Source organism: Hyaena hyaena, unplaced genomic scaffold, assembly GCF_003009895.1.
Source record: "Hyaena hyaena isolate Hyena2069 unplaced genomic scaffold, ASM300989v1 scaffold_30, whole genome shotgun sequence".
Taxonomy (NCBI): Eukaryota; Metazoa; Chordata; class Mammalia; order Carnivora; family Hyaenidae; genus Hyaena; species Hyaena hyaena.
In genome coordinates, this window is record NW_024080662.1 from 5,498,255 (window position 1) to 5,526,201 (window position 27,947).

General features: G+C 52.8%; 1 protein-coding gene across 3 annotated transcripts; it reads left to right on the forward strand.

Moving 5' to 3' along the window:
* The first annotated feature begins 587 nt into the window (after nt 1–587).
* HOMER3 (homer scaffold protein 3) lies at nt 588–27,754 on the forward strand. 3 transcript variants are annotated; one of them, XM_039228365.1, is made up of 10 exons: nt 588–743; nt 21,649–21,730; nt 21,810–21,966; nt 22,200–22,331; nt 23,708–23,815; nt 24,836–24,957; nt 25,487–25,643; nt 25,963–26,073; nt 26,169–26,255; nt 27,285–27,754. In XM_039228365.1, the coding sequence occupies exons 2-10, from the start codon at nt 21,717–21,719 to the stop codon at nt 27,474–27,476; spliced, it is 1,080 nt and encodes a 359-aa protein (XP_039084296.1). In that variant the 5' UTR covers nt 588–743; nt 21,649–21,716; the 3' UTR covers nt 27,477–27,754. The 3 variants fall into 3 exon arrangements, with proteins under 3 accessions (XP_039084296.1, XP_039084297.1, XP_039084294.1); XM_039228363.1 differs by lacking the exon at nt 588–743 and adding an exon at nt 19,772–19,925; XM_039228366.1 differs by lacking the exons at nt 588–743; nt 23,708–23,815 and adding an exon at nt 19,771–19,925.
* Nucleotides 27,755–27,947: the final 193 nt, after the last annotated feature.

A 27,947-nucleotide genomic window follows, 5' to 3' on the forward strand; every position in this document is an offset into this window, starting at 1 on the left:
AAGCCTTTCTTTTTCTTAGTACGCAACACTTCTCACCTACTGCAGACGATTTAGAAAATGCAGAATAGCCAAAAGCAGAGAAATTGCTTTTCTGTTCCTCCACCCAGAGATATGCTTTGTTAAACTCCAGTTTTATGGTGTTTCAGACTATGAACGCTCATGAGATGAAAGACAGCAGCAAGTGATTGTAAGCAAAGACTCTGGACCCAGACAGCTCAGGTTCAAATCGCAGCTCCTCCCACTGGCTGTGTGACTTTGGACAGGTAGCTGCATCTCTGTGAGCCTCAGTTTCCTGGTCTGTACAACAGGAAGGATGATAATCATGCTGCCTTCCTCCAAGGGCACAGGGGAGATTGAGATATAATGTAGTTACTGTGCCTAAGACATGTTTAAAAACTGAATTTTATACTGCTTTCCTCTGCTTAACATATGCGCGCGTGCACGCACGTAGCAATAGCCGATGTAGGAAGGAAAAGGCTGGCACTCCCCCTCGGCAGAGTCCAGCCTGACGGTGCAGCCCCAGCCTGATCCCAGAGGAAGCCCTGGAACAAGAGCAGCGCCCCAAACTTGTCTAGCCTTGAGGCGAGGAGCAGGCCTAGTATACCCAAATCTGCCCTTACAGGGTCTACTCTTGCTCTCCATTTTACAGAAGAAACTGAGGCCCAGAAAGGGGCAGGTGACTTGTCCAGGGTCCAGCCTTGATCCATGATGCGGATGAGAGAGACAAGTTACAAGGAAAAACAGTAAGTCTTTAAAAAATTTTTTTAAACTTTTATTTGAGAGACAGAGACAGAGCGCCAGTGGGGGAGGGGCAGAGAGAGAAAGAAGGAGACACAGAATCGAATCCGAAGCAGGTTCCAGGCTCCGAGCTGTCAGCACAGAGCCCGACACAGAGCTTGAACCCACGAACCGTGGTGAAATCATGACCTGAACTGAAGTTGGACAAGTTCCCGACTGAGCCTCCCAGGCACCCCAAAGAGGTAATTCATTAAAACAGAATTTCCTTTTGTTATTTTATTTTATTTTATTTTATTAATATTTCTTTTTTATTATTTATTTCTAGGAGAGAGAGAGACAGCGTGAGCAGAGGAGGGTCAGAGAGAGAGGGAGTCACAGACTGAAACAGGCTCCAGGCTCCGAGCTGGCAGTCAGCACAGAGCCCGATGCAGGGCTCGAACCCACGAACCGCGAGATCATGACCTGAGCGAAAGTCGGACGCTCAACCGACTAAGCCACCCAGGCGCCCCTATTTTATTTTAAATTAAAATGTGGGGGCAACCTGGGCACCTGGGTGGCTCAGTCGGTTAAGCGTCCGACTTCGGCTCAGGTCATGATCTCACGGTTCGCGGGTTCGAGCCCCGCGTCGGGCTCTGTGCTGACAGCTCAGAACCTGGAGCCTGCTTCAGATTCTGTGTCTCCCTCACTCTCTGCTCTCTGACCCTCCCCTGTTCATGCTGTCTGTCTCTCTCAGAAATAAATAAAACATTAAAAAAAAAATAAAAATAGGGGCGCCTGGGTGGCTTAGTCGGTTAGGCGTCCGACTTTGGCTCAGGTCATGATCTTGCGGTTCATGGGTTCAAACCCCGTGTCGGGCTCTGTGCTGACTGCCAGCTCGGAGCCTGGAGCCTGTTTCAGAGTCTGTGACTCCCTCTCTCTCTGACCCTCCCCTGCTCACGCTCTCTCTCTCTCCTAGAAATAAATAAAACATTAAAAAAATAAAAAAATAAAATAAAATAAAATGGGGGGGCAAATGTGTGAAGGGAGTCAGAGGTATGAACTTCCAAATATTAAATAGATAAATCCTGAGAAGGAATGTCCAGCGGGGTGACCATGTATTGCCGATTTGAAAGTTGCTAAGAGAGTAGATCTTCAAAGTTCTCATCACAAGAAAAAAAATGTTTTTAAGGATGTGTGATCGTGGAAATTAATTCAACTTGCTATGGTGATCATTTGGCAATATATACAAATATTAAATCTGTGTACATCTGAAGCTAGTATGATGTTACTTTCAATTATATATCAACAAAAATAATATATGCTCAGTGTGAAAAATTCAAATTTGCCAAGTTCTGTGAAAGAAAGAGAAAACCCCCACCGTGCCCTTGGGAGAGCAGTTTGATATGCATCCTGCCAGGAATAAGTACACAGATGCAGAAGTGTGTGAGTGTGTGTGTGTGTGTGTGTGTACACTTTATTTTACTAAAATGTGATTCTACTTTACATATATCTGCAAATTGTTTTGTTTACCAATTCTGCATTGTGAATGGAAGTGCAGCTTTATCCTCATAAATCTACCTCATTTTTCACCTTAAATGAATTGCCTTACCCCCATTCACATTTTTTGTAATATTTTTTCTTTTTTTCCCTTAAAAAACATTTTTATTGTTTTTATTTTTGAGAGTGGGGGAGGGGCAGAAGGATTCTTAAGCAGGATTCACGCTCAGCGTGGAACCTGACACGGGACTCGATTTTACGACCCTGGGATCATGACCTGAGCCAAAATCAAGAATCGGACGCGTAACCAACTGAGCCACCCAGACACCTCAGTAACATTTTTTCAAATTTGTGGTGAAATGTCAATTTACATTTTTCATTATGCTCTATTACTGCAGTATGTCATTCGCCTAAGAACATGCATGAAATGCACTAATTTTAGGTGTGGAGTTTGGTTAATTTTTTATATGGGTAACCACCATCCAGGTCAGCCTGGAAGGTTCCTATGTGCCACTCCAATCCATCATTCCGTTCCAAAGAGCTGTATGTGTTCTACTATCTTCACAAAGTTTGTCCCCCACTTTACAAAATAATATATTATTTTCTGTCATTTTTTTAAAATATTTTTATTTATTTCTAGGAGAGAGAGAGAGACAGCGTGAGCAGGGGAGGGTCAGAGAGAGAGGGAGTCACAAACTGAAACAGGCTCCAGGCTCTGAGCTGGCAGTCAGCACAGAGCCCGACGCGGGGCTCGAACCGACGAACCGCGAGATCATGACCTAAGCGAAAGTCGGACGCTTAACCGACTAAGCCACCCAGGCGCCCCTATTTTCTGTCATTTTTGATAGGGGATCTTAATCCCTCAGCATTGCAAGTTTGTTGTTTCTTTTAAAGGAATCTCTACGCCCAACATGGGGCTTGAACTCATGACTCTGAGATTGAGTCACATGCTCTACCAACTGAGCCAGCCAGGTGCCCCAGCAAGTCTGTTTTTTTTTTTTTCCTTTCATTAAACTTTTATTTTGAAATAATGCTAGATTCACATGCAGTTATAAAAAGACAGAATCGAAAGCATATGTTCATAGAAAAACCTGAATGTGAACATTCATAGCAGTGTTATTTAGAATAGTCAAAAGTTGAAACCATCCAAATGCCTTCCAGCTGATATACGGAAAAATAAAATGTGAACTGTCTAGGGGCACCTGGGTGGCTCAGTCGGTTAAGTGTCCAACTTCGGCTCAGGTCATGATCTCACGGTTCGTGGGTTCAAGCCCCACATTGGGCTCTGTGCTGACAGCCAGCTTGGAGCCTGGAGCCTGTTTCAGATTCTGTGTCTTCCCTCTCTCTCAGACCCTCCCCTGCTCACACTTTCTGTCTCTCTCTCTCTCAGAAATAAATTAAAAAAAATTTAAAAAAAAAAGTGAACTGTCTATGCAATGGAATATTACTCAGCCACAAAAAGGTATGAAATATTGAAACATGCTAAACGTGGAGGAATCTTAAAAACATGACACCAAGTGAAAGAAGCCAGACATAAAAGATCATGTATTATATGAGTCCATTTATATGAAAGGTCCAAAATAGACCAATCTAGAGACAGAAAGTAGATTAGTGACCTGGGGGGCTCAGTTAGGTGAGCATCCAACTTCGGCTCACGTCATGATCTCACGGTCCGTGGGTTCGAGCCCCGCGTTGGGCTCTGTGCTGACAGCTCAGAGCCTGGAACCTGCTTCGGATTCTGTGTCTCCCTCCCTCTCTCTCTGCTCCTCCCTGCTCATGCACTGTCTCTCTTGCTCTCAAAATGAAATAAAACATTTTTAAAAAAATTTTTTAAGAAAGTAGATTGGTGGCTAGCACAAGGTGGGGGAAGGCAAGAATAAGAAATGACCGCTAATGGGCACAGTTTCTTTGTGAGAGTGATGAAAATATTATGGAATTAGATAGTGGCGATGGTTGTATGACTTTGTGAATATACTAAAAAACACTGAATTGAACACTTTAAAAGGGTGGTTTATGGTTTATGAGTTATATCTCAATAAAGCTATTTTTAGAGGTGCCTGGGTGGCTCAGTCGGTTAAGTGTCCAACTTTGGCTCACGTCATGATCTTGCGGTCTGTGAGTTCGAGCCCGGCATCAGGCTCTGTTTTGACAGCTCAGCCTGGAGCCTCCTTCAAATTCTGTCTGTCTGTCTGTCTGTCTCTCTCTCTGCCCCTCCCCTGCTTGTGTTCTGTCTCTCTCTCAAAAATAAAAATAAACATTTAAAAATTGTTTTAATAAAGCTATTTTTTAAAAAAGGAAGAATAGGCGTCCTTGGGTGGCTCAGTCCACTCAGATCATGATCTCACCATTCGTGACTTTGAGCTCCGCATCGGGCTCTGTGCTGACAGCTCTGAGCCTGGAGCCCGCTTTGGATTCTGTGTCTCCCTCTCTCTCTGCCCCTCCCCTGCTCACATTCTACCTCTCTCTCTCTCTCTCTCTCTCAAAAATAAATAAAACGTTAAAAATAATAAAGGAAGAATACAGAAAGACCTGCTTCTTCCCCTAATACCAACATCCTACGCGACTGTGGTACATTATCACCACCAGGAAGTTGATATTCATACAATCAAGAGATTTTATTCAGATTTCTCTATTTTTACACGCACTCATTGTGTCTCATAGAACTCAACAGCTCTGCAAGGGGGAGATGACCTCCCAGAGGAGACTCAGAATGAGAAAGGGCTTCGCCCCAGGTTGAAATTTTGCGTGTGGCATGAGGTAGGGGTCAAAGGCCGATTTGGTCCACAGTGGATGTCTGGGTGCCCCAGAGCAGTTTTTTAAAAGACCTAACTAAGCTCACACAGATAAGCAGGGAAGGCACGGGGATTCCAACCCAGATCCTTCTGACTCAACACCGGAACCGTCTCCTCGTTCCCTGTGGGCCTGTCCTGAGGGCCAGCCAGCTGAGTAAGCTTTGCCCTGTCAGCAAAAAGCGTTGCCAAAGGACGCAGGGTGGGAAGGCCCAGGCCAGCTCTGACTCGCTTCCTTCCTACAGGGACGATGAAACATCTCACTCTGCCTCCTGCCTGCCCCGACCCCACCTATTTTTATTTTTTCCTTTTCCTGCCTTCTTCCAAGGGGAAAGGTGGATGTCTTAGCTGCGTGTGCATTCCCTGCGCAGAAGATCCAGCATGTCTTCCAACGTGGAAGTTCAAGCTCATGCCCGTGTCCAGTGCCTTTGTCCGCTGGGATATCTGGGTGGGAGGCTCCCAGGCCACCCTCAAACCTGCCCCGTGCCCCCAAGCCTCCCCAAATCGAGGAGAGTCTTCATCAAAAACCCAGACATCCAGGAGCCTCCCTAGACTCTTCTCCTCTCTCACCCTCCAGAACATTCCCCGCCCTGGCCAACTTCTCATGATTGTTCCCCCCACGTCTCCCAAAGGCAGGCTGTCTTTTCCCCAAAGACTGCTCTACCTCATCTTTGGTCTGGGGATGATCCGGGATCCAAGAGGTCTGAGGGCCACAGTTGGTGCCCAATCAATGCTGAACGAAGCCATAGTTATACTCTGTGCTTCCTGCCACCACCCAGTCCCTTCTCCTACAAAAGCAGCCACAGGGAGCTTTTGAGAACTTAAAAAAAAATACACCAATTTACCCTCCTACTCAAAAGTGGCCTGTGGCTCCCATCATCCTAAAATAGAGCCCATTTACTCCCTACAGCCCTGTGAGGAGGCTCAGCCCCTGCCCCTCTTCCTGGCCTTCTCTCCCTCCCTCTCCCCCTTGTTCACCCTGCTCCAGCCTCAGCACCCTCCCTGGAGCTCCTCAAACACACCCGGCTCCGTTCCTCAAACATGCCCAACTCCTTTCCACCTCAGGACCTTTGCACATGCTGTGCCTACCACCTGGGATGCCCTTCCCCCCTGATCTCAGTGTGCCTGACTCTTTCCCCTCTTTCAGGTCTCAGCTCAAATGTCGCTTCCTCAGAACAGCCCCTCCCCATGCTCTCTAGGTCATCTCCCATTTCCTGTTTAATTTCCTTCTCCGTACATATTGCCAGGTGACGTTTCCTTATTTATATATTTGCCTTTTATGTTTATTATATCCCCTACATCCAGCCCAGAACCCATGAGGTAGTTATGCATTGACATTTATTTGTAGAATGAGTGAGTGAATGAATGAATGAATGAGAGGACGAACAGATGCAGTTAAGGGACCAGAAATGATAAGAACCCCTTCTGAGGCCCAGATTATTTATCCCTTCCCCAGTTTGGAGATGGGCACCGCTGGAAGCAGCCAGGAGGGCGTGGGGGGTGAGGGCACACTCAGCTGGATGTAGCCCTGCGCTCAGCTGGCTTCACGCCCAGGGCAACCCCAGTGCTCTGAGCCTCAGTTTCCTTCTGGGAAAAACAGGCATACTAATCACTGTGACCTCTCCCACCCTCCTCCTCCACCTGGTTCGGGCCAGGGCAGGGTCTAGGCGTGTCAGCTGCTGTCATCCCTGGGGAGCTGGGAGGCCTGGGAGCCACGGCTGGTGCCTAATCAATGCTGAAGGCCTCCTGGTAGATCTTAGTTTGCAGATCTCCTGGTGCTTCTCTCTGCTCCTCCTTCCCTTCCCCCAGAGGGGATGCGTCATCTCTCTGCCCCCCCCCATCCCTCAACTTGGGAGAACATGGGGGATTGGGGCCTTGGGGGCCCCCACCCCTTCATGGAAGCCCAGATGGGGCAACTGAGGCTCAGAGACGCTTCCCTACCTGTCCAGCAACACCTCTCCGGGCCTCTTGGGTACAGGCGGAGGATGGGCCCAGGGGGCTGAGGCTCGAGGGAGGTTACCTTGTCCACCCAGAGCGGGGAGGGTCAAAGCCAGAATCTTCCTAATATAGGGGGGTCCAGTCTGGCTGTGCGCCCTGCCGGATGAGCACGAAAGCAACCAAACACTGCTGCTTCCGAGTGCTGAGGAGTGCCAGGCGCGCGAGGGCCCAGGCTGTAGGAAAGAGAGGATTCTGAGCACCTTCCATCAGATGCCCGGGAAATCCCTCCTTCCCTCCCTGTCTTGTTCCTCTCTCCCCTCCCTCCCTCCTTCCGTCAGTCCGTCCGTCCGTCCTTCCTTCCTTCCTTCCTTTCATCCCTCCTTCCTTTAAGCATCAACGTGAACTCATGGATTTTTGACACATCTGCTGGGTTTCCGTCCCACGAGGTCCCACTCTCATTCAGGTTTACTTGTCCCACATGGAGCTAGCAGGCGCCCCCCCCAGCCTTTGCCCCTTTGACAGACCCTTAGCAGCTTCCTTGCCTTCTGGTCTCACGTATACTTCTGGCTCTTCTGGCCCATCTGCTGCCCAGATAATGGAACGAGCTCTTCCTCCAGGAGCCCCAGCCTCTTTCGTGGGAAGTGAGACCAGAGCGGGCACGAGGGGTGCTCTCTGCTACAGGTCTGGTCCCTGTTTCCAGACCTTTTCGGTGGAGTGAGCTGAAGCATGCTTTTCCTTTGTGGAAGGGAATCCCTTCTGTGTTCCTGCTGATTTTCCAAAATTATTTAGGATTGCAGGATTTTACTTAACCCCCTTGCTTTTATATTTGTACCTTTCATCTGACACTGAAAACCTTGGTTGCTAACATTAACAAAATTACTTATTTGCTTTATCCAAAACAATACAGTAGTTTCAGAATAGCAATGTCAGTATTATTACTAAGGATTGTCTAAAGCAGCTTAAGATTTCTTTGTAATTCTTTCTGTCGTTGGGGTAAAGCTCACCAGGGAACGTGCTGTGTGAACCACGCACAGTGTTCAAATGATCGCGTTTTAAAGTTGCCTGAAGTAATTCCTGTTTGTGGCATGAAACCACCAACTCAAAACCAGAGTTAAGTTAATTTGTCTCTCTCTTTTTTTTAATATTAAAAAAAATTTGTTTATTTGCTTTTGAGAGACAGAGAGAAAGTAAGAAGGGACAGAGAGAGAGAGAGAGATGGAAACAGAGAATCCCAAGCAGGCTCTGTGCTGTCAGCACAGAACCCGATGTAGGGCTTGAACCCACAAACCTGAGATCATGACCTGAGCCAAAACCGAGAGGTGGACACTCAACTAATTGAGTCACCCAAGTGCCCCAAATTTGTCTCATTTTTATACCCTTCCTGAATCTTCCTGTCCAATAGACACCGAGCTCAATATGGCTGCTTCAGCTCCAGCCTTTATATCTGCATTCCAGGCAGCAGGAAGGAGGAACAGGTAGAGGTCAAAGAGGGTACTCTCTGTGTAATTTTAACTCGTATTTCTCATTAGAGTATGTTTCCAGGGCAATTGGATTTATTTACTATGATTTCTTGCTTTTTTTTTTTTTTTTTTTTTTTTTTTTTTTTTTTTTTTTTTTTTTTTTTTTTTTTTTTTTTTTTTTTTTTTTTTTTTTTTTTTTTTTTTTTNTTTTTTTTTTTTTTTTTTTTTTTTTTTTTTTTTTTTTTTTTTTTTTTTTTTTTTTTTTTTTTTTTTTTTTTTTTTTTTTTTTTTTTTTTTACATAAGGTAGTTGATTTTCTTACCTGTTTTTTAGAAACTATATATTAGGTACATTAACTCTCGTAATATAGGTTACAAGTATTTTTCCCATTTCATCTATCATTTTACATTGATAATGACATATGCTGACACACAAAACCTTTGTTCTATTTTACATATTCACTGACACATACATACTTTCCCTTGTGAATTCTGGGCTCTGAATGATCATTAGGAAAGCTCTCTTCATTCCCAGACAGTAGAGGAGTATACATACATTTTCTTCTAGTGTTTGTAAGATATGTGTTTACAAGTACATCTCTGATCCATTAGGAATTATCCTACTACACGTCGTAAGGTATGGACCCTATTTTATACATTTTTGTATTGCTATGCAATTGGCCCAGCATCCTTTTTTCCTCTCATAGATTTGAAACTGGTGGGGGCGGGGGGAAGAAGCTACCTTGCCAGTGTGGCAGCATTTGAGCTGAGTGACCTGAAGGAACAGCTAGTCAGGAGGAAGAGCTGAGGGGAGGAGCTTCAGGCAGAGGGAGCATGTGCAAAGGTCCTGAGGTGAGAATATTACCCCTGTGAGGACTAACAGGGATGTCTGTGGCTGAAGCGCAGCGAGCGAATGAGGGAGTGTGGAGGGAAAAGAAGGTGTAAAGGAGAGGTGTTTGCCTTTATTCTGAAGCCTGCAGGGCACAGCCCTGGGGCACGAAAGGCCCCCTCTGGCTCTGGTAAAAGGTGCCATTTGTCAGATGCAGAGGCTGAGAGAATCTAGGGAGAATGGAGCGCAGACAGGGGGCGAAGGTCGCGATCCGGTTTCCCTGAAGAGGAGCTTAGGCCAATGGCCTCCTCCCCTCCCCTACTGCATGAACCGCGTGGGCCGGCAGCCTCATCTACACCCGCTGTCTGGAGTTGTCAGAGGAGGCACCGAAATTCACACGCTACCGCCAGCGGCTGGCTCACCGGATCCGACCGCAAATTTATTCTCAACGGCACAAATGTTCTCCGCCCCTCCCAGGCCCCGCCCACCAGGTGCGACTCCACCCGACCCCGCCCACCAAAGGGCAATCCCCGCCCCCTAAAGGGCAACCCCCGCCCCCTAAAGGGCAATCCTGCGGTTCTGCTTTACCCGACGCGAGTAGCCCTGCACCACCCGGCGAAGCTCCGCCTGCCCCGCTTGAAACCCACACTCCAAGCTGCGCAAGGCCTCAGCACAGGTGCGCCCCATCTCGCCCCGCTAGAACCCCTCAGGAGTGTCTGGGTTCAAGTCCCCTCCTCGCTGCCCCCAGTAGTGTGGCCCTTGACGCCCCCGCTGATCTCTGTGCCTCACCTTTCCCCTCTAAGGCTATGAAAATAGCCTTACCCCCAAAATCTGCCCCTGCACGTTCTTGCCTGTGACCTCAGGCGTGTCCCTTCACCTCCCCGAACCTCAGCTTACCCCTCTCTAGGATGGGTGCAGGTCGCACTCGCTCTTCAACACCCTGCCCCTCGTTTCCGGGCTGTGTGAGCTTTGGCAAGCATCTTAACGGCCTCTTTGCCTCAGTTTATTCACCGAGAGTGGGCTGTTGAGAGGGCGAACTTTGAGGGTACAGGTTGGACCCTCAGCATACAGCAGGTTCTGGATACATGTTTGAGGTTGTTCGGGCAGTTGGTCCAGGAGGGGAGATGCAGGAAACAGGCTGTGGAGGGTGGGGGTGGGGAGTGGGGCGCTGGCTGAAGGCAAAACCAGTAGGTTGAGGTCCCAGGGCGGCACTGAACCTCAGTTGCTTTATCTGCAAAATGGGCCTGTGAGGTTGTGGTGAGGCCAAAAGGGAATCACCCATGCGGGCTTGGTGACAGCACAGAGTAGGTGCTTTAAAAACGAGGGCTTTCCTTCTTTTTTTTTTCTTTTTTTTCTTTTTATTTCTAGGAGAGAGAGAGACAGCATGAGCAGGGGAGGGTCAGAGAGAGAGGGAGACACAGACTCTGAAACAGGCTCCAGGCTCTGAGCTGGCAGTCAGCACAGAGCCCGACGCGGGGCTCGAACCCACGAACTGCGAGATCATGACCTGAGCGAAAGTCGGACGCTCAACCGACTAAGCCACCCGGGCGCCCCACGAGGGCTTTCCTTCTGGGAAATGTCAGTGACATCTGCCATCTCCAGTTTGGCCACCCTTACTCCGGAAACATTTATTGTTGGCCACTGCCTCAAGCAGACCTAACGTGCTCCAAGGGCCTGGAGGGCTGGCACCTTAACAAAATCAAGTTTAAAAAATAAATAAATAAAAATTTTTTAAAAATGTAAAGGTCTATCCAGAGACTGTTAACGCTGATCAAGTGATCGCAGGAGAGGGTGACCCTTCTCCCTCCTGCCTGGTCCCCTGCCAAGCCCTACTCCCCAGCCACTCAAGGCCCAGAGGTCCCTCCCTAGGGCCAGGGCCCCCAGTTTGTCACCTCCCACGACACCTTCTTTCCCTTTCCTTGGGGAGCTGTCCACCTCCCACATTCTATGTGATTAAATGCACACAGTTCATTTGCCCTCCAGCTGTTTATGAAGATAGAAGTTGCGGGGCGCCTGGGTGGCTCAGTCGGTTAAGCATCCGATTTCAGCTCAGGTCATGATCGCATGGTCCAGGAGTTCAAGCCCCACATCGGGCTCTGTGCTGACAGCTCAAAGCCTGGAGCCTGCTTCAGATTCTGTGTCTCCCTCTCTCTCTGCCCCTCCCCCACTCACACTCTGTCTCTTTTGGTCTCTCAAAAATAAATAAACATCAAAGTATAAAGATAGAAGTTGAGGGAAATGCACACGCAGAGGTGGGTAGGAACCGTGTGCAGTACCTCCCGCCCCGGTAGCACCACACTTCACCTTGCCAGGTGCCTTTTTCTGGGTGGATTTTGCTTTTCCTTTCCTGACTCTGATCCCATTCTCTGCTGATACCGGCTGGGGTTGTGATCTTGAGGTTGTGGGATCAGGCTCTGTGTTGGGCTCCATGGGAGCCTGCTTGGGATTCTCTCTCTTTCTCTCTCTCTCTCTCTCTCTCTCTCTCTCTCTCTCTCTCTCTCCCCTTCCCCCCTCAAAATAAACAAATAAACTTAAAAAAGAAAGTGAGCCTTGACTGACAAATGAGGTACAGTAGAAGTCCACTGTGGCTGAAGAAAGAAAAAAAATCTAGAATGAAATAAGCCATCATATTAGTAACAATGATTTTTTTTACGTTTATTTATTCATTTGAGAGAGATGGAGAGAGCGCACAAGCAGGGAAGAGGGAGAGAGAGAGGGAGAAAGAGAATCCCAAGCAGGCTCCTCACCACCAGTGCAGAGCCCAACGTAGGGCTCGAACTCACAAACCATGAGATCATGACCTGAGCCAAAGTCGGACGCTTAACCAACTGAGCCACCCAGGCTCCCCTAGGTGTTGATTTTATTCTAAAAATTTCATTAAATCAACAGATATTTATGGAGCACCTGGTGTGTGCCAACCCATGCCAAGGGCAGGGACTGTGTCTGAGTTTAGTTTCTTTTGCCAGAGGCTTTTTAACTTACCAGTGAGCATCAGGCACATCTTAAGTGCATAATAAAAATTCTTCAGGAAATTAAATGCTACGACGAGGGAGCTATTTAGATTATTTACATTACGTCTGTGTTTTCTGAAACTGTTTTTCCACTGAGCAAAAATTATTTCAGCAATCAGAAAGCAAACATGTAGGGGCGCCTGGGTGGCTTAGTCGATTAAGCGTCCGACTTTCGCTTAGGTCATGATCTCGCGGTTCGTGGGTCCGAGCCCCGCGTCGGGCTCTGTGCTGACTGCCAGCTCGGAGCCTGGAGCCTGTTTCAGTCTGTGACTCCCTCTCTCTCTGACCCTCCCCTGCTCGCGCTGTCTCTCTCTCTCTCTCTCCTAGAAATAAATAAAACATAAAAAAAAAAAAGAAAGCAAACATGTAAAGATGCTTCTATTAGAAAATGTACATGTCTATGTCCCGTGCCCTCCCCGTCCCCCATCACGGCCCCTTGTCCTCCCAGCCGCTCTTCCTTTCCTCCAGCCTGGCTCCTCCTGGCTTCTCATCAAGAGCAGGGTCTGAAGCTCCTGGAAACTGTGCAATTAAGATGAGATGGAGAGGGGCGCCTCACCCTCCTCCCCTAGAGCTGAGTATGAGGTCATGTGCTCCCCGGCACCGCCTGCCCTGTAGAAGGCGCCTGATTGCAGCCTGCACATACTGTCTTCCCTGTGTATGCAGTTGGCGCCCAATGTGTGATCTTGCTCTTCCCCTCAGTGGGCTTCCTCCCCCCAGCCAGGGGTCAGCAGCCTCCTCTGTGACCTCCTTTGAGGCTACTCAGGGAAGCAGATGTTTCCGTCTACTCGAAGGCCTGGGATTTCAGCGATAAGTCCAGGGCCAGCATCAGAGCTAACACGTGGGAGAGAAAGGAAAGCTGGACAAGGGGGAAAGAGGGTTATTGAGATGGACTTCCTCCCTGAGGCCCTGGCAGGGATATAAACTCAGGGCCTGTGGACATCCCCAAAGAAATAATGATAGTGCTGATGACAATGTCACTTGTTTACCAAGCACAGCCCAGGATACCTTCTGCATCATGATAACAAAGAATGTATTAAAATCAGTCTGTCAAAAGCCTCCCGTGGCTCGCCAGTGCTATGAGGATAAAGCCTATACTCTTTGCTGAGGCCAGTAGGGCCCCTTGTGACTACCTACCCATATGCTCTGCCAACCCTCCCCTAGTTTCCCTCCAACTCACCCAGTTCCAGCCACATCCACCTCCTCGATGACGGTGCTCCAAGGAGCTGAACACGTGCCACCTCAGGGCCTTTGCACATGCTGTTCCCCTGAATCACTACTGAGTCAGAGTAACCTTCACTGACTGCCCATCTTTGCTTGTTGCTTTGGCTGGTTTTCTTCCCTTTGCAAAATGCTGTCAGAAGTTACGGGGCACCTAAGTGGCTCAGTTGGTTAAGTGTCTGACTTCGGTTCTCACATTTCATGAGTCTGAGCCCTGCGCTGACAGCCGGGAGCCTGCTTGGGATTCTTGCTCTCTCCTCTCTCTCTGCCCCTCCCCCGCTCACACTTTCTCGCTCTCGAAATAAATCAATGTTAAACAAAAATAAAATAAGGGCACCTGGGTGGCTCAGTCGGTTAAGCGTCTGACTTCGGCTTAGGTCATGATCTCATGATTCGTGGGTTCAAGCCCCACGTCGGGATCTGTGCTGACAGCTCAGAGCCTGGAGCCTGCTTTGGATTCTGTGTGTCCATCTATCTCTGCTCCTCCCTCGCTCATGCTCTGTTTCTCTCAAAAATAAATAAACATTAAAATTAATTAAATAATTAATTTTAAAAATGAGCATGAGGAAACAGATGAAGAACCCCCATCTACGGAGAAGGAAACCCCCAGAGCGGTTCTCATTGCATCCATGGAGATGGACTGTCAGACCCCTGGAGTCTGAGCCCAGACTGTACCAACTCTGCTTTCAGGCAAGTGAATGCCCTCTTCCCCCTCCCTATGGGTAAATAAGCTTCCAAAAGCTTCAGAGAACAGGGTCTAGTCCCTCAGACCTGGGTTTGAGGCCAAGCTTTTCCTCTTTTAATTGGGGAAATTGGCTTAAGCCCCCTGAGCCTCAGTTTCCTTTTCTATAAAAACGGAGTTAAAGGCGGGGCCGTGGAGATGCCTCCTCCCCCACGGTCTCTTTGTGCCTTCCCACACTGGGCAACAATTGGGCCCCTGAGAGGCCGTGCCCTGGGCCAGGACTCTAAGGCACCCCCAGTCTGAGACTGGGACAGAGCTGGATACAGACATGACCGAGTCCAGTGGGGGGCAGGGTTGGGGCACTAGAGGGAGTCTGGGAAGGCTTCTTGAAGGAGAGGGTGTCAGGCTGGCATTTCAGGTCATAGGCGGGGCTGATTGCGAAGGCTCAGTGATGGGGTTAAGGGTAAAGGTTCAGAGATGGGGTTCAGCTGCTTGGCCAATGGCAATGAGGAGCCAGATTCTCCCTCTGAAGCCTCCAGCAGAGCCAGAGAAGCTACCAGAGCAGGAAAGCGAGCAATGCATCTAGTTAAGGGGCCCCCAGCAGTGGAGGCTCGGGCGAACTGGTGTGGGGGCCTCCCCGAGTGGCCCATGCTGATTCTCACCTATGCCTAGCGACCAGGAATGGCCTCCCCTAGCAGACTGAGGGAGGAGGCAGCAGCATCTGAGTCACCGGGTTCCTGTAAGAACATTCGGCCCCATGTGGGCTGTCACCAAACGGGAACACGGCCCCCGGAGCCCCTCCGTGTTGCCTTCCCGGCGGCTTCCCGCTCTCTGTTCCCACAGCTGTTCCTTTAAGGCCACAGAAGGAGAGTAGGAGGAGAGGGCAGGCAGGCAGGAGGGCATGTAGGAATTTGGGAGCTTGGGGGGGAGGGAACTTCCCTGGCTAAGGGTCCAGTGTGTCCTGGGGCTGTCTGAGGCTTGGACTCTGTCTCAGATGAGAAAATTGAGGCTCAAAGGAAGGGAAGGTCTGTCCCCTTTCTGTACACGAACAGATACCTGATTCTCTCTCAAGAGCTGAAATCTGGCCTGGAGCCTGCAAGGTAAATCTGATCATGTCCCTTCCTCCCTGTCTCCACACTCTGTCATGGCTCCCCAGTACCCTTGGGGTGAAACCCACACACCACACCACTGCTTATGACATCTTATCTGGCTCCTCTGGCCTCCTTAGCCTTCAGTGATCTCTACTCTCTTCCCATTCACTTCTCTCTGGCTACCCTGGACCCTTACTGTTCCTCCAACATACTCAGCCTGTCCCCACCTCAGGGCCTTTGCATATGCTGTGCCCTCTGCCCAGAGTACTCTTTGTGAATTATTATCCCCATCTGAGTCCTCAGGAAAGGTGCAAAGAGAGGAGTTCACATGCTCAGTAACATGCAACAAATTGGTGGAAGTCAGGATTTGCACTCAGGCTCATATGAGGATCTACTCAAGCCCTGTCCCACCAGTGGGACGTTTAAGAGAGGCCTCCAAACCAGTGCACCATGGAGCTGGATGATTCTCTGCGCCTCTAGTTCTTGCTGCCTCCAGCTAGGTGCCAAAGGCCCTGAGGCCTTGGGCCCAAACCCCGCTGCTCAGGGAGCTCCTGGGCCAAACTCACCCCTAAGTCTCCAAGCGTCCCTACTGATGTGGCCGCAATTTTTCCGCCCCACTTTCTGCCCTTCACGCAGAAGGATGGCAGAGCCTTCAAGGACGACACAGCCAAAAATAATCGGGCCCCGACCTACCTCCCAAAAGTGGGGCAGCCCCGCCCAGCCACCTGGTACCGCGGAGGTAATTAGTGCATGTGGCAAATGAGGGTAATTAGGTCTGTGGGAACCAAACCGCAGATCCAGGTTTGGAGTTTGGAGGGGGCTCAAGTGCTGCCTACCCCCGCCCCCACCCCTCCCTGGTCCTGGGAGCTCACTTCCATAACCCAGCATCAGACCCCCTCCCCTTAGCCTTTTCATGCCTTCCTGGGGGCAGCTTGTCTAATGGATTAACTTTGTCCTTGTGCAGAAGTTGAGTTGGATCTGAATTTAAGGAATCACTTTCAAGTGATGAAAAATCACCAGTATGGAGTCACCAAATTCTCCTATGCCATGACCCCCATGCATCCACCCCATGCTGGGAGATGCCAAGCTCAAGGGAAGCCTCAGCCCAGCCCTTGAGGTGTCTTCAAGCTGGGGGAGTCAGAGCTGGACACAGACACCCCTAGTCCATAGGGATCAGGGTTGGGTTAGAAGGAGGGAGTGTGTTGGGGAAGGTCTAGAGGGAGACCTGGAAGGGCTTCTCAGAGAAGAGGGCATTGAAGGTGGGACTTTGAGGGATGAATAGGAGGTTTTCAGGAGGATACGTTCTGGTGGCTGGCCCAACTGGCCATGGCTGGGGAAATGGGGGGAGAGTGGAGGAGTGTGGCTGGAGGAGCATATAAGGGCCCCAGAGATAAAGATTTAGAAATTATCATGCCAATTTGGACCTACTTCTATCCTTGAAAGCTCATGCCTAGTTGGGATCCTTCAACCCCTGAAAGAAAATCTTTAAGAATTTGGCTCAGGATCAAAACCACACGCTCAGACAGCCAAGAATAAATATAGTGTTTATAACAACTGGCATTTATTAAGCTCCTGGGGTCATGCCCTTTTCACACAAGCACTTGGTGGATCCTTATAGGAAACTTCAGAAGTGGGCACCATTTTTATGCCCATTTTATAGATGGAGTGACTAAGGCACAGAACGGGGAAAATGTCTTCTTTAAGGCCACGCTGCTGGTAAGAGGCAGGGCTGAGAGTCACTCCCTGGTCACGTGACTCTGGAGACCAATACTGGGGCCTGGGGACCCTCTCCTTCCTGAAGCATTTAAAGAGTTACTGCTGCAGGTAAGGACTGACCTGACCTAGGTGCTGGGGACAGAACCACAGAAGAGGTGGATAGGAACCAAATCATGTCATAAACAGATCTAAGTGGCCCATGTCATCCATACCGTAAGACTAGGCATGTGGCTTTGGGGAAGAGTGACAGACGTCCCCTGATCTGGTGGGCTAGGAATCCTCCAGGGAGGAGAGACCATTTAGCTTCAGTCCAAAGGTGGGTCAGATTTAACGAGGCAGAGGCCAGAGACAAACCTGTAAGAGCCACTCTGCAAATGCAGCTTCCCTACAGCCAAAGTTCTACTCTCTGCTTGATCCCTTCTGTGACAGGAAGTTCATTTTCTCATATCCTCCATCAGCACCAAGGGAAAGCTATCGCTCCTAATCAGCCACCCTGGAGTGGTGGCCTCTGCCCACACTGTAAGGACATCCCCTGGCAGAAGGGGTCTCAGGCTGGGGTGGAGGTGGTAGCTTGGGGCTGCCATTCTTGGGGCAGTCTATACCCAGGGGAGAATGAGGAACTGCTGGTGTTGCCTGGATTCTCCTGCCTCCTCCCTCTTCCCCCAACCCTGCAAGCACCAGCCCATTCTCCAGGTGAAAAAAGTGAGGTCCATACTGACAAAGCCACTCACTCAATTTGTACTTGAATAATATACCTTCAGGTCACGGCTGCTCAAGGTGAGCCTATCCCAACCCCTCCCGGAAGCCTGAGCGGGGCTCCAGGAAGTGATTCAACTCTCCACTCTCATGTCCTTGTCTTCTGCCCACACAAGGGGTAAAGCCTGCCTTGGCCCCTCTCCTGGCCGCCCCCACAGAATGGCCACATGGCCGTGGCGCTGCAGCCGTCCAGCACTCAGCACACACTGAGTGGCTTCCAGAAGCCTCGGCCCTGTCGGCACCTTTCCCAGTTACTTAAATTTTTTTTTTTTTTTTTTTGGTAATAAGGAAAAGTCACTCTTTGCACAGAACAGACGGTATTGTCTTTGTTCCCCACAATGTTCAAAGCATTTTGTGGCTTCAGGCCTGAAAGCAAAGCCAAATCCTTTGCTTGTGCAGATGCCTCGTGAAGTCAGAAGCATCTGGGGAAACTGAGGCGCAGGCTCAGTTTCCCTAGCAGGGATGAGCAGTTCCTCTCATACTGGGTGAGGCTGGGGCCCCAGGATGGGCCAGTCCTCCCCAAAATGCCCAGATCTGGCCACGACCCAAGTAATAAACAGGTAATACAGATCAGGGGTCCCACAGAAAGTGATGGGGGCATAGCGCAGAACACAGTGAGATCGCCTGCATGCTCAAGATAGTGAGAGAAACTTCCAGGCCGGGGGTGGGGGGTGGCAGGAGTGCTGAGCCTGGAATGACAAGGTGGAATATATGCCTGCAGAAAGGGCTTTCCAGGTGGAGGGAGCAGGTTGGGCAAAAACCTGAAGCGAAGTAAACCCTGACCTTGGCCTGGGAATAAGTCTCCGGAAACGACACAACCAGTAATTCACCTAAAGGTAATTGGAAGATAGCTCCCAGCCCAGATGTACGATTCTCGTCAGGGAAACAAATAAAAGAACAGGGAAAAGAGACGGGACAGAGAAGGTGAAAAGCAAAGCCTCTGAGGTGGTCGGCAGGTTCCAGCATGGGGTTCAGGCAGCTCTTTCTGCGCGTGGCTCCGGTACCCCAGCTTTAATGAACTCGCCTTTTTGCACCAGAAACAAAACAAAATATGAGGTTCAGAACCTTAGGGAACTGCAGGCCTGGGTTCTGAGGAGCTGCAGTGCCTCTGTCCATGAAGCTGATGGCACTGTGTGACTTTGGAGGACTCCAGAGGAAGGGCCACGGGATTGACCAGTGGACCCCACAGGTGGACTTGGGCCTGGGGAGGCTGGGCTCAGCTCCAGAAGGACCCTCTCCTGGCAAGTGCATGGAGGGCTCCCTCTGACCAGAGATGGCAAACCCAGGCCTGAGGGCCTCCAGGGGGTTCACTCATTCGGTGGGAACCGGGCCCCAACATTCCCTCTGCCTTAAGTTGTGGGACCCCACGGCATAGCAGTGCTGATAATCTAACGGTCGTTGGTGCTGTGGCCGTCCTCTTGTGGGAGACAAAGGGTGGACGAAGCCCTTCCCCCACTGGGGATCAGAACTGGGTGGGAAGTCAAGCAGGAAGGATTCTGAACAGTGCACCCCTGATTAAGCCTCGTTAAGTGCCTATTGTTTGCCTCTCTCAGCCTCTTCCAGCTCTGCCGGTTCCTCTTTCACTCATTACCTACTGAGCACCTACTGTGTGCAGGCACCCACCTCTGTGCGGCACAGGTGCCCCTGCCCCAGGATCCCTCAGGTGGAGAGGGAATCCCATCAAAAGCAGAAGGTCATGACCTCAGGCAGTGAGAGCCCTGGCAGCAGTGACCTGGAGGGTCAAGGCCACCCCTGACAGGACAATGAAGCCACATCCTCCATCTGTCTCCCGTGCCCCTCCCCCATCTTTCTATCTCTGGGTCTCTCTGTCCCCATCCCCACCCTGTCCCTCTTCCCCGTCCTTAACCCCTTGCCCGCCAGTCCTCTCCCGGCTTCCTCCCAGCTTCCGCCCCTCCCTCTCCCCCTCCCCCCCCCCGCCGCGGAGGGCCGGCAGGGGGCGCTGCGGGGCAGCCTCGGAGGCCCGGGGAGGCGGGGCGGGCGGCGGCCGCGTCGGGACCCGCCGCGATGGGACCGGAGGCGGCGCGGGCGGCGGCGGAGGCGCAGACAAAGGCGCGGGCGGTGCGGAGGGCGGCGCGGAGGGCGGCGCGGAGGGCGCGGGCCCCGGAGCCAGCAAGCGAACGGGGCGCCCGGCTGCTGGGAGTCGGCGCCGCGGGCCAGCACCCGACTCGCGCCCGGACGCTCGCGGGGCGCCGAGCCCGCAGGGTGAGCCCGACTGTCCGAGCCTGCTCCGGGGACGTGGGGGCCCCCGAGGTTCTAGGGCCAGGGGGAGGGTGCGGGAGTCCCCGAAGTTCTGGACACGGAGGCTGGGGGCGGCTCGGGGAGCCCCGAAGTTCCAGGGCTTGAGAGGGCGCAGGGGCCGCGAAGTTCCGGAGTCGGGGTCGGAGAGGGCACAGTCCGAGGGGTTCCCAAAGTTCCAGTCCTGGCGTTGGAGGAGACTGCGGTGTCCCCGACGTCCCCGGCCTGGGATGGGGAGTCGGCAAAAGGGGATCCTGAAATTCCGGACCCGAGGCTGGAGAGGTGGCAGGGAATCCCCGAAATTTGGGAGCTGGCGGTGGCGCGAGGGATCCCCGATGTTCTGGAGCTGTAGTTGGAGAAGGCGGAGAATGTGTCCCCGAAGTTCTGGACCGGGAGTTGGGGGGCGTTGCGGCGGTCTCGGAAGTTACCAGGTCGAGGGTGGCACTTCCCGAAGTTGGGGCGCGCATTGGGCGCCCCGCTTCTGACGCGGATGGGAACTCCTTCCTTACTGAATATCAGGCCCCCTGGACTGGGGCGCATGGGGTGGGGCTTCGCCCCCACACGCGATTGGGGATCCTGGGCACCGGGCGGGGTCGGGGCCTCCTTCGGGAGCCCCGCGGCCAGCGGCGTCTGAGGCACATGACTGGTTGGTGAGTAACTTTCCCCAAAGCTGCAAGTCTCGGCAGGACTGTCAGGGCCGGAAGGGCTTGTGTTCCTGGGACCCTTGCACCCTGGAACCCTGCTTCGACCCAGGACCCGCTCCCAACCCAGGCCAGAGCTGCCGCCCCTCCCCCACCCAGGGGCTCCGGTTTCAGACCCTGTGACCAGGGCAGCAGCTGCCCAGGACAGGGTGGGGGGGCATCCCTCCTCTGACCAAGGAGGCCGTTCCACTGGGGCCTCCCTTCCCCCACTTTGCCACCTCCTTCCCCCAGGTCCCCCCTGGATCCCCTACAGATCCCCCTGGCGCAGGTTTTGGGGACACAGAGGTAAGGGTCAGGAATTCCCCAGGGCAACTGTTCCTGGTTTCTGTGGGGTTGTGGCTAGAGGAACCAAGAGAGGCTGGGGAGCCCCCTCTCCCAATCCCTGGTCCCACCCAGCCCTGCCCGGTATTGGTATTGAGTGGTCATGGGCGATCTGGTAGTGGGCACCAGGGTAAACTTGTTTGGCTACATCTTATCTGTTTAACTACCCTGGGAGCTACCTGGGGATTGTTGACTCCAAGATGTGCCTCTGCCCTCGGGTGGAAGCCAGGGTGTCTCTCTGTGGGTTCGGTGGGGGGACTGGTGTCCCAGTAGGTACCCAGTGATGCCCTAAATGTTGACAGAGACCCTGGTTTGGGGAGTGATGAGTGAATGTGGCAGAAAATCCCAAGCAGGATTTCACCTTGGCCCTTCTCTACCCAGCCCCCAGATTGAGGGGGTTTCTCTGGGGTTTCAGTAACCAGCATGCTGAGAAGCTTATGCTGGGCTATTAGGGGCCACCTGGCTCCTGCTCAAGGTGTTGTGAGAGCTTCCTCCAGATGGAGAGGGACAGGGTCTGCTTGCTCTGGGTGATCTGCTAATTCTCTCACCTTTTTGGCCGAGGTTCTATGAATGGTGTCTGTACCTGGTGGTGCGCCCTGAGGTTGGACCCGCTCGGTGTCCCTAAGCCTGTCCTGGGGAGACACTCAAAATCCCCCCTCTCCCCACAGAGCCTGAAACCGCAGCTCCTGTCGTCCTTCTGGCTGCCTCTCGGAGCCCACCCAGCCCAGCCTGACCAATGTCCACAGCCAGGTGAGTCCCTGCCTCCCCAGCTTGGCCCTGAGTTCCCTGGGGGATACCCAGCCCCGCTGAGAACCCTCTCCCCATGCAGGGAGCAGCCCATCTTCAGCACAAGGGCGCACGTGTTTCAGATTGACCCGACCACCAAGCGGAACTGGATCCCAGCGGGCAAGCACGCGCTCACTGTCTCCTACTTCTATGATGCCACCCGCAATGTCTACCGAATCATCAGCATTGGGGGTGCCAAGGTCCTGGCAGGGCCTGGGTGGGGTGGCAGGCTCAAGGGGTCTCAGCATCAGGCCTGGGTCTGGCCATTGCCTTGCGTGCCTGGGGGCTGGGGTTGAGGGGGTAGCCCTGGATCAGTCTCCCTCCTGAAATGGCTCAGACCAAGGACCTCCTAGGAGTTAAGACAAAGTGACACGCTGGGGGTTTCTTGGTCAGTATTATCAGTCTCATCAGCCTTGAACTTCGCTCTCCCCAGGCCATCATCAATAGCACTGTCACCCCCAACATGACGTTTACCAAAACCTCCCAGAAGTTTGGACAGTGGGCAGACAGTCGCGCCAACACTGTCTATGGCCTTGGCTTTGCTTCTGAGCAGCATCTGACCCAGGTGGGCTGGTAGGATTACATGGTGGGAGGGATGGAGCTGGGCCTGGGTCTTCTAGGTATACTGGGGCCTCTGGGCAGGTGCTGGGTTTCCATCTTCCCAGCTGTAGAATGGGTATCAGAAAAAGCCAGAAGCCCCTTCCTGGTTCCCTGGTTCATGTCTCAGCTCTGCTGGCCACTTGCTCCAATTTTGGACACACCCTACCCTTCTCTGGGTGCCAGGGATGGGCTGAGAGTGCCCTCACGCACCCTGGCACTACTTCATCATCGCCTCCCTCCGCCCTCTGCTATCTCTAGGCTTCAGTATTGTCTCATCCATGTTTCCCTGGATGGTTAGTGCTTTCTGACTCCTAATGAGATCGTGAGGATTTTCTTCTCTTCTAGAAGCTTTAATTTTCCTTTCAAATTTAGGTCTTGAATTAATTTCTGTGGGTGGTATATAAGGTAGGAGTGTTTTTTCCCACTGAGTATTCGGTTGCTCTTAGACTGTTTTTTGAAAAGATCATTCCTCTCTCCCCTCACCCCCCTACTCCCCGCAATGAATTGCACTGGCCCCTTGGCCCCAATCAAGTGACTGTGTGTATATAAATATTTTCTTTAAAAAATTTACTTTCAAACTAAGGAAATGTATTTTAAAATGAAAAACAGTGAGTGTATCCTACCCTAACTGGAAAACTGGTAAATGTAAACATTGGTTCAGTAAAAATGAGAAAAGGGTGATTTATTTGCTCACTGACTATAGGGGCCTCTAAGAGGCTCTGAGCCCAAGACCTGCTTTCTCTCTGTTATAAAAAGGTATTCACAAGTGTCCCGGCATTAAAGACAGCGTGCACCTGAGGCTCTCCTTGCTGAAATAAGCCTGACTGAGAGGAAAAGGGGATCCCTTTTTCAGGGTGCCTCCATGTAATACATTTACATGAACATCCCACCTTCCACCATGATACTCAGTCTGATTGCTGGGGACATTTTCTTTTCTTTTTTTTAATGTTTTATTTATTTCTGAGAGAGAGAGAGCGTGAACAGAGGAGGGTCAGAGAGAGAGGGAGACACAGAATCTGAAACAGACTCCAGGCTCTGAGCTAGCTGTCAGCACAGAGCCTGACGCAGGGCTCGAACCCATGACCCGTGAGATCATGACTTGAGCCAAAGTTGGACGCTTAACCGACTGAGCCACCCAAGGGCCCCTACTGGGGACATTTTCTAAGCCTTCTTACCACTCTTCTAGTTCATGAGATGAGAGCATATGAGTGGCTCCTAAAGTCCCCTCCAAAGTGACAGGGCTGGTGCTGGGGGTGGGGGTAGGGGGTGCCCTAGTGGGGCTCTGGGAGAGGGGGCTGGGTTTTCTTTGATTGTTTGTTCTCTCTCCCCCCCTTCCCCCAGTTTGCTGAGAAGTTCCAGGAAGTAAAGGAAGCAGCGAGGCTGGCAAGGGAGAAATCTCAGGATGGGGGGGAGCTCACCAGTCCAGCCCTGGGACTCACTTCCCACCAGGTCAGTGTCCCTTGTCCCATGCCTGCCAGTCACTCAGCTGATATCAAGGGTCCTGGTGCTGTGCGAGTGCCCACGACCAAACACTCACAGATCGTGTGAAGCTAGACCTGTAGCAGAAGCCTTGGAGGAAAAGCGTCAGGAGCACATTCTGGGGGCCTGCCTAGCCTTGGATCAGGGGAGGCCTAGAAACAAGCTTAGGGGCACCTGGGTGGCTCGGTTGAGCATCCGACTGCAGCTCGAGTCATGATCTCAGGGTTTGCGAGTTCAAGCCCCTTGTCAGGCTTGCTGCTGTCAGCACAGAGCCTGCTTTGGATCCTCTGTCCCCCTCCCTCTCTCCTCCTCCCCCACTTGTGCTCTCTATTAAAAATAAACATTAAAAAAATCAGCTTTAGATGGCAGAGTAAAAACCTGGAGGTTTGAAATGGCTAAGTAGAGGGGCAGAGTAAAAGAATTGTCCCTGGGCACTTTCCCCTATTAATTTATTCAGCATAATCTACTGACCACCTACTGTGTGGAAAAGAGGGTTAGGAGTTGAAAAAGTAGGCTGGTCCCTGCCTTCAGGGCTCATGGTCCAGGCCTGGGAGGGGGATTCATAATGAATTCAGCCTAGTAGAAGGCTTCCTGTCAGAATCTTAAAAGCATGTTGAAATTTGGCCCCAGGGAAGGGCATTGCTGTGAGGGAATAGCATAGAGATTTCACATTGCCCTGACTCCCTTGCAGATTTTGAATATCTCAGTGGGCTTATTTAGACCAGCCTGCATCAAGTGTGCTCCTGGGGGCCTGGTGAGAAGCCAGGCAGTCCAGGTCAGGATACGGTGCCGGAAACTCTGACCCAGGGCCATGGGGAGCCAGAGAAGGTGCATGAGGAGAGGAGGGGCGTGCTCCCATCCCAGTGCTGGGAGAGACCCCTGTCCTCAGTCACAACCCCAGTAACATCGGCCCTGACCTCAGCCATGACCTAACTGGTCCTTGACTGAAGCCGCCCCCCAGTGTGACCCCGATTCTGCCCACGCCCTTAGGTGCCCCCGAGTCCTCTCGTCAGCGCCAACGGCCCCGGTGACGAGAAACTGTTCCGTAGCCAGAGCGCGGACGTCCCCGGCCCCGCAGAGCGCGAGCGGCTCAAGAAGATGCTCTCCGAGGGGTGAGGGGGGGGTAGGGCCGGGCATAGGGCGTGGCAGGACTACTGGCGCGGAGAGGGGCTTCTCTGAAGCCTAAGGGCGACGGGATCTGACTGTACCCACTGCCCGGGGGGAAGGGAGGAGGCCGACTCGGATCCCGCCCCTTTAGGAGCTGACCTCGCCCCGGGAATGTGCTCCTCCTTTGACCACGCCTTCTCGGGACTGACCCCGCCCCTACCTCGCCCGCTCCTCGGGGCTAACCCTGCCTCTTCTACGCCTCCCCGGCCAAATTCTAAACCCCCAGGTGCCTCCCCACCCTCACCCTGTTCAGAGCACGCCCCGATGGGCTGGCTCCGCCCCCCGTTCCGTCTGTCTCCCAGAGCCGACCCCAGGCACCTACTTTGACCTCGCCCGAGACAGGATCAGGCTACCCCTCGACGTCCCCACCCATGGCCCGGCTCCCAGCCCCGCCCCGCCCCCAGCCCCGTCCTGCCCTGCCCCCAAACGCAGGGCTGCCCGGCCCTGCCCCAGCCAACCCCTGCATCCCTGCAGCTCCGTGAGCGAGGTGCAGTGGGAGGCCGAGTTCTTCGCGCTGCAGGACAGCAACAACAAGTTGGCGGGCGCCCTGCGAGAAGCCAACGCCGCCGCCGCCCAGTGGCGGCAGCAGCTGGAGGCCCAGCGTGCAGAGGCTGAAAGGCTGCGGCAGCGGGTGAGGGGACCCCTCCCTCCCAGAGACTCTAATTGCCCCCCTGGTAACTGTGGAGCCCCTGCCTCCGCCTGTCTTATCCGTACTGGGTTCAGTGGATGCGTGATCTCGGAAGGCTGTTTCCCCGAGCCTCAGTTTCTTGTTCTGTATTATGGCTGAGTACTGTCTGAGTACTGAGTACTGTCTGAGTACTGTCAAACCCTAAAGTCCTACCTGCTCTGAGTTGGTAGCTGGGATCAGAGGGGATGAGTGCCTACTCTCAGGTGTGACTGAGCAAGGGACAGTCCCCAGGGGTCAGGAGCTGACATTCCTGTCCACACAGGTAGCAGAGCTGGAGGCCCAGGCAGCCACCGAGCCACCCTCAGTGAGTGAGAAGGAAGGGCCAGGCCAGTCATTGGAGCAGCTGGAGGCACTAGTGCAGACCAAGGACCAGGTGAGCGCGGAGTGTGTGTCCCTGGGCTTCACCTTCCCTGACCCCTCACGAGGGAGCCAGGAGCCCCGGGATAGACCCTGGGAACTTTTCTCTAGGAGATCCAGACACTGAAGAGCCAGACCGGTGGGCCCCGGGAGGCCCCGGACACCACTGAGCGCGAGGAGACGCAGCAGAAGGTGCAGGTGTGTGTAGTTGCCATGGGGTGGGGTGTCTGCACAGACGCAGCCAGCCCCCGTTGGGGACAGGGCTGGGATCTTCCTGGCGGGTCCTGGGCAGCTATGTGCCTCCCCAAGACTGTTTCTTCACCTGTAGGAGGGGTCAGGAAGAGTTACCTAAGGTTGTGAAGGCTTGGGAAGCCCAGGTGCATGGAAAGCCTGTTTGCAGCCAGTGTTTTGTAAAGGACGATTATCAGTACAATTTTTCATATTCTTTCATTGAACAAGCAGTTTTTGAGTGTCTGCTGAATTCTCATCCTTGACCCCATTAAGTCCTCACACATCCGCAGCCTGAGATCAGGAGACTGTATCTGAACCCAAGTCTGATGGGCCAACGAGTGTGGGAGAGAGTTCTGGGGGAGGGGAGAGAGAGGAGACAGGAGTCGAAGCAGGCTGTGCACTGACAGCAGGGAGCCTGATGCGGGGCTGGAATTCACAAACCGTGAGATGATGACCTGAGGCAAAGTCTGATGCTTAACTGAGCCACCCAGGCGCTCCTGGCCTGGCTTTCGCTGAAGACTTTACCTGAGAAACGTTCATGGGGCACGTTCCATGAGTCCCATAGGTGAAGATGTTAAAGGATCTGGTGACCCAGAAGAGAGAAGTTGGGGAAATGCTCCCTCTTGTCTCCTGGGCAGAGTGCACGGCATGTGCAAAGACCCTGAGGTGGGGAGACACTCAACATGTTCAAGGAACCACAAGGAAGCCAGCAAGGCTGAGCTGAAATGAACAAGGAGAAGAGGGAGAGGTGTGGATTTCAGTCACAGGAAGGTTTTGAGCAGAAGAGGGTTGTGATCAGTTCTATGACGTTCAGATGGGCCAGGGGCACAGGGAGTGTCTTGGGCAGAAGCTGCAGGGAGGCCAAGACTAAGGAGGCCCGGCCCAGCCCAGGGTGGGGTCTGCTGGGATGACACACAGATGCTGGGTGCCCCAGGTGGGGCTGGTGACCCTTAAGACTTGTTGGGGCCTCAAATCCTGCCTGTCCTCTCCCTGCAGGACCTGGAGACCCGCAACGCCGAGCTGGAGCATCAGCTGCGGGCGACGGAGCGCAGCCTGGAGGAGGCGCGGGCCGAGCGGGAGCGGGCGCGGGCTGAGGTGGGCCGGGCCGCACAGCTGCTGGACGTCAGGCTGTTTGAGCTGAGCGAGCTGCGAGAGGGCCTTGCCCGGCTGGCAGAGGGCACGCCCTAACCTGGCCACAGGGTCTGCGTGGGAGCGGGGCCTGTAGGGGCTGGTTTTATACCATGATTCCCGCCCGGGGCACGAGCCGGGCTGCAGGCGGCACAGTGGGCCGTTCACCCTGGCAGGGACTGGGAGCCCAGCTCAGCCCGGGGAGGGCCTGGCCATAATGCCCCAGCTGGCCCTGGCCGCTCACAGCTCAGGGGCTATTTGGGGGGCTTTTCATTGTGTAGAATTTCTAGAATCCCCAGGGCACGTGCTGGTGCCCACATTACATTTCTAAGAGTGGCTGTGCACGTGTGTGTTGTGTGGGTGCCCAGGCATCTAACCGCCGTCCCTGGACCCCCTACCTGCTTCCTCTGCGATGCGCCTCAGCCGCCCTCAGGCTGTGGAAGCCTTAGAAAACCACTTGACAGTGAAAAGAGGAAGTTTCAGAGCTGGAGGAGCACGCCCAGGCCACAGAGCCAGGAGCCCCGCTCTGCC

What these genes read in the sequence shown, in the direction of transcription:
- HOMER3 (XM_039228365.1), top strand. An exon ending in CTGAAAGGCTGCGGCAGCGG is followed by an intron (nt 25,644 to 25,962) that starts GTGAGGGGACCC and finishes CTGTCCACACAG; the next exon opens with GTAGCAGAGCTGGAGGCCCA. An exon ending in AGACGCAGCAGAAGGTGCAG is followed by an intron (nt 26,256 to 27,284) that starts GTGTGTGTAGTT and finishes CTCTCCCTGCAG; the next exon opens with GACCTGGAGACCCGCAACGC.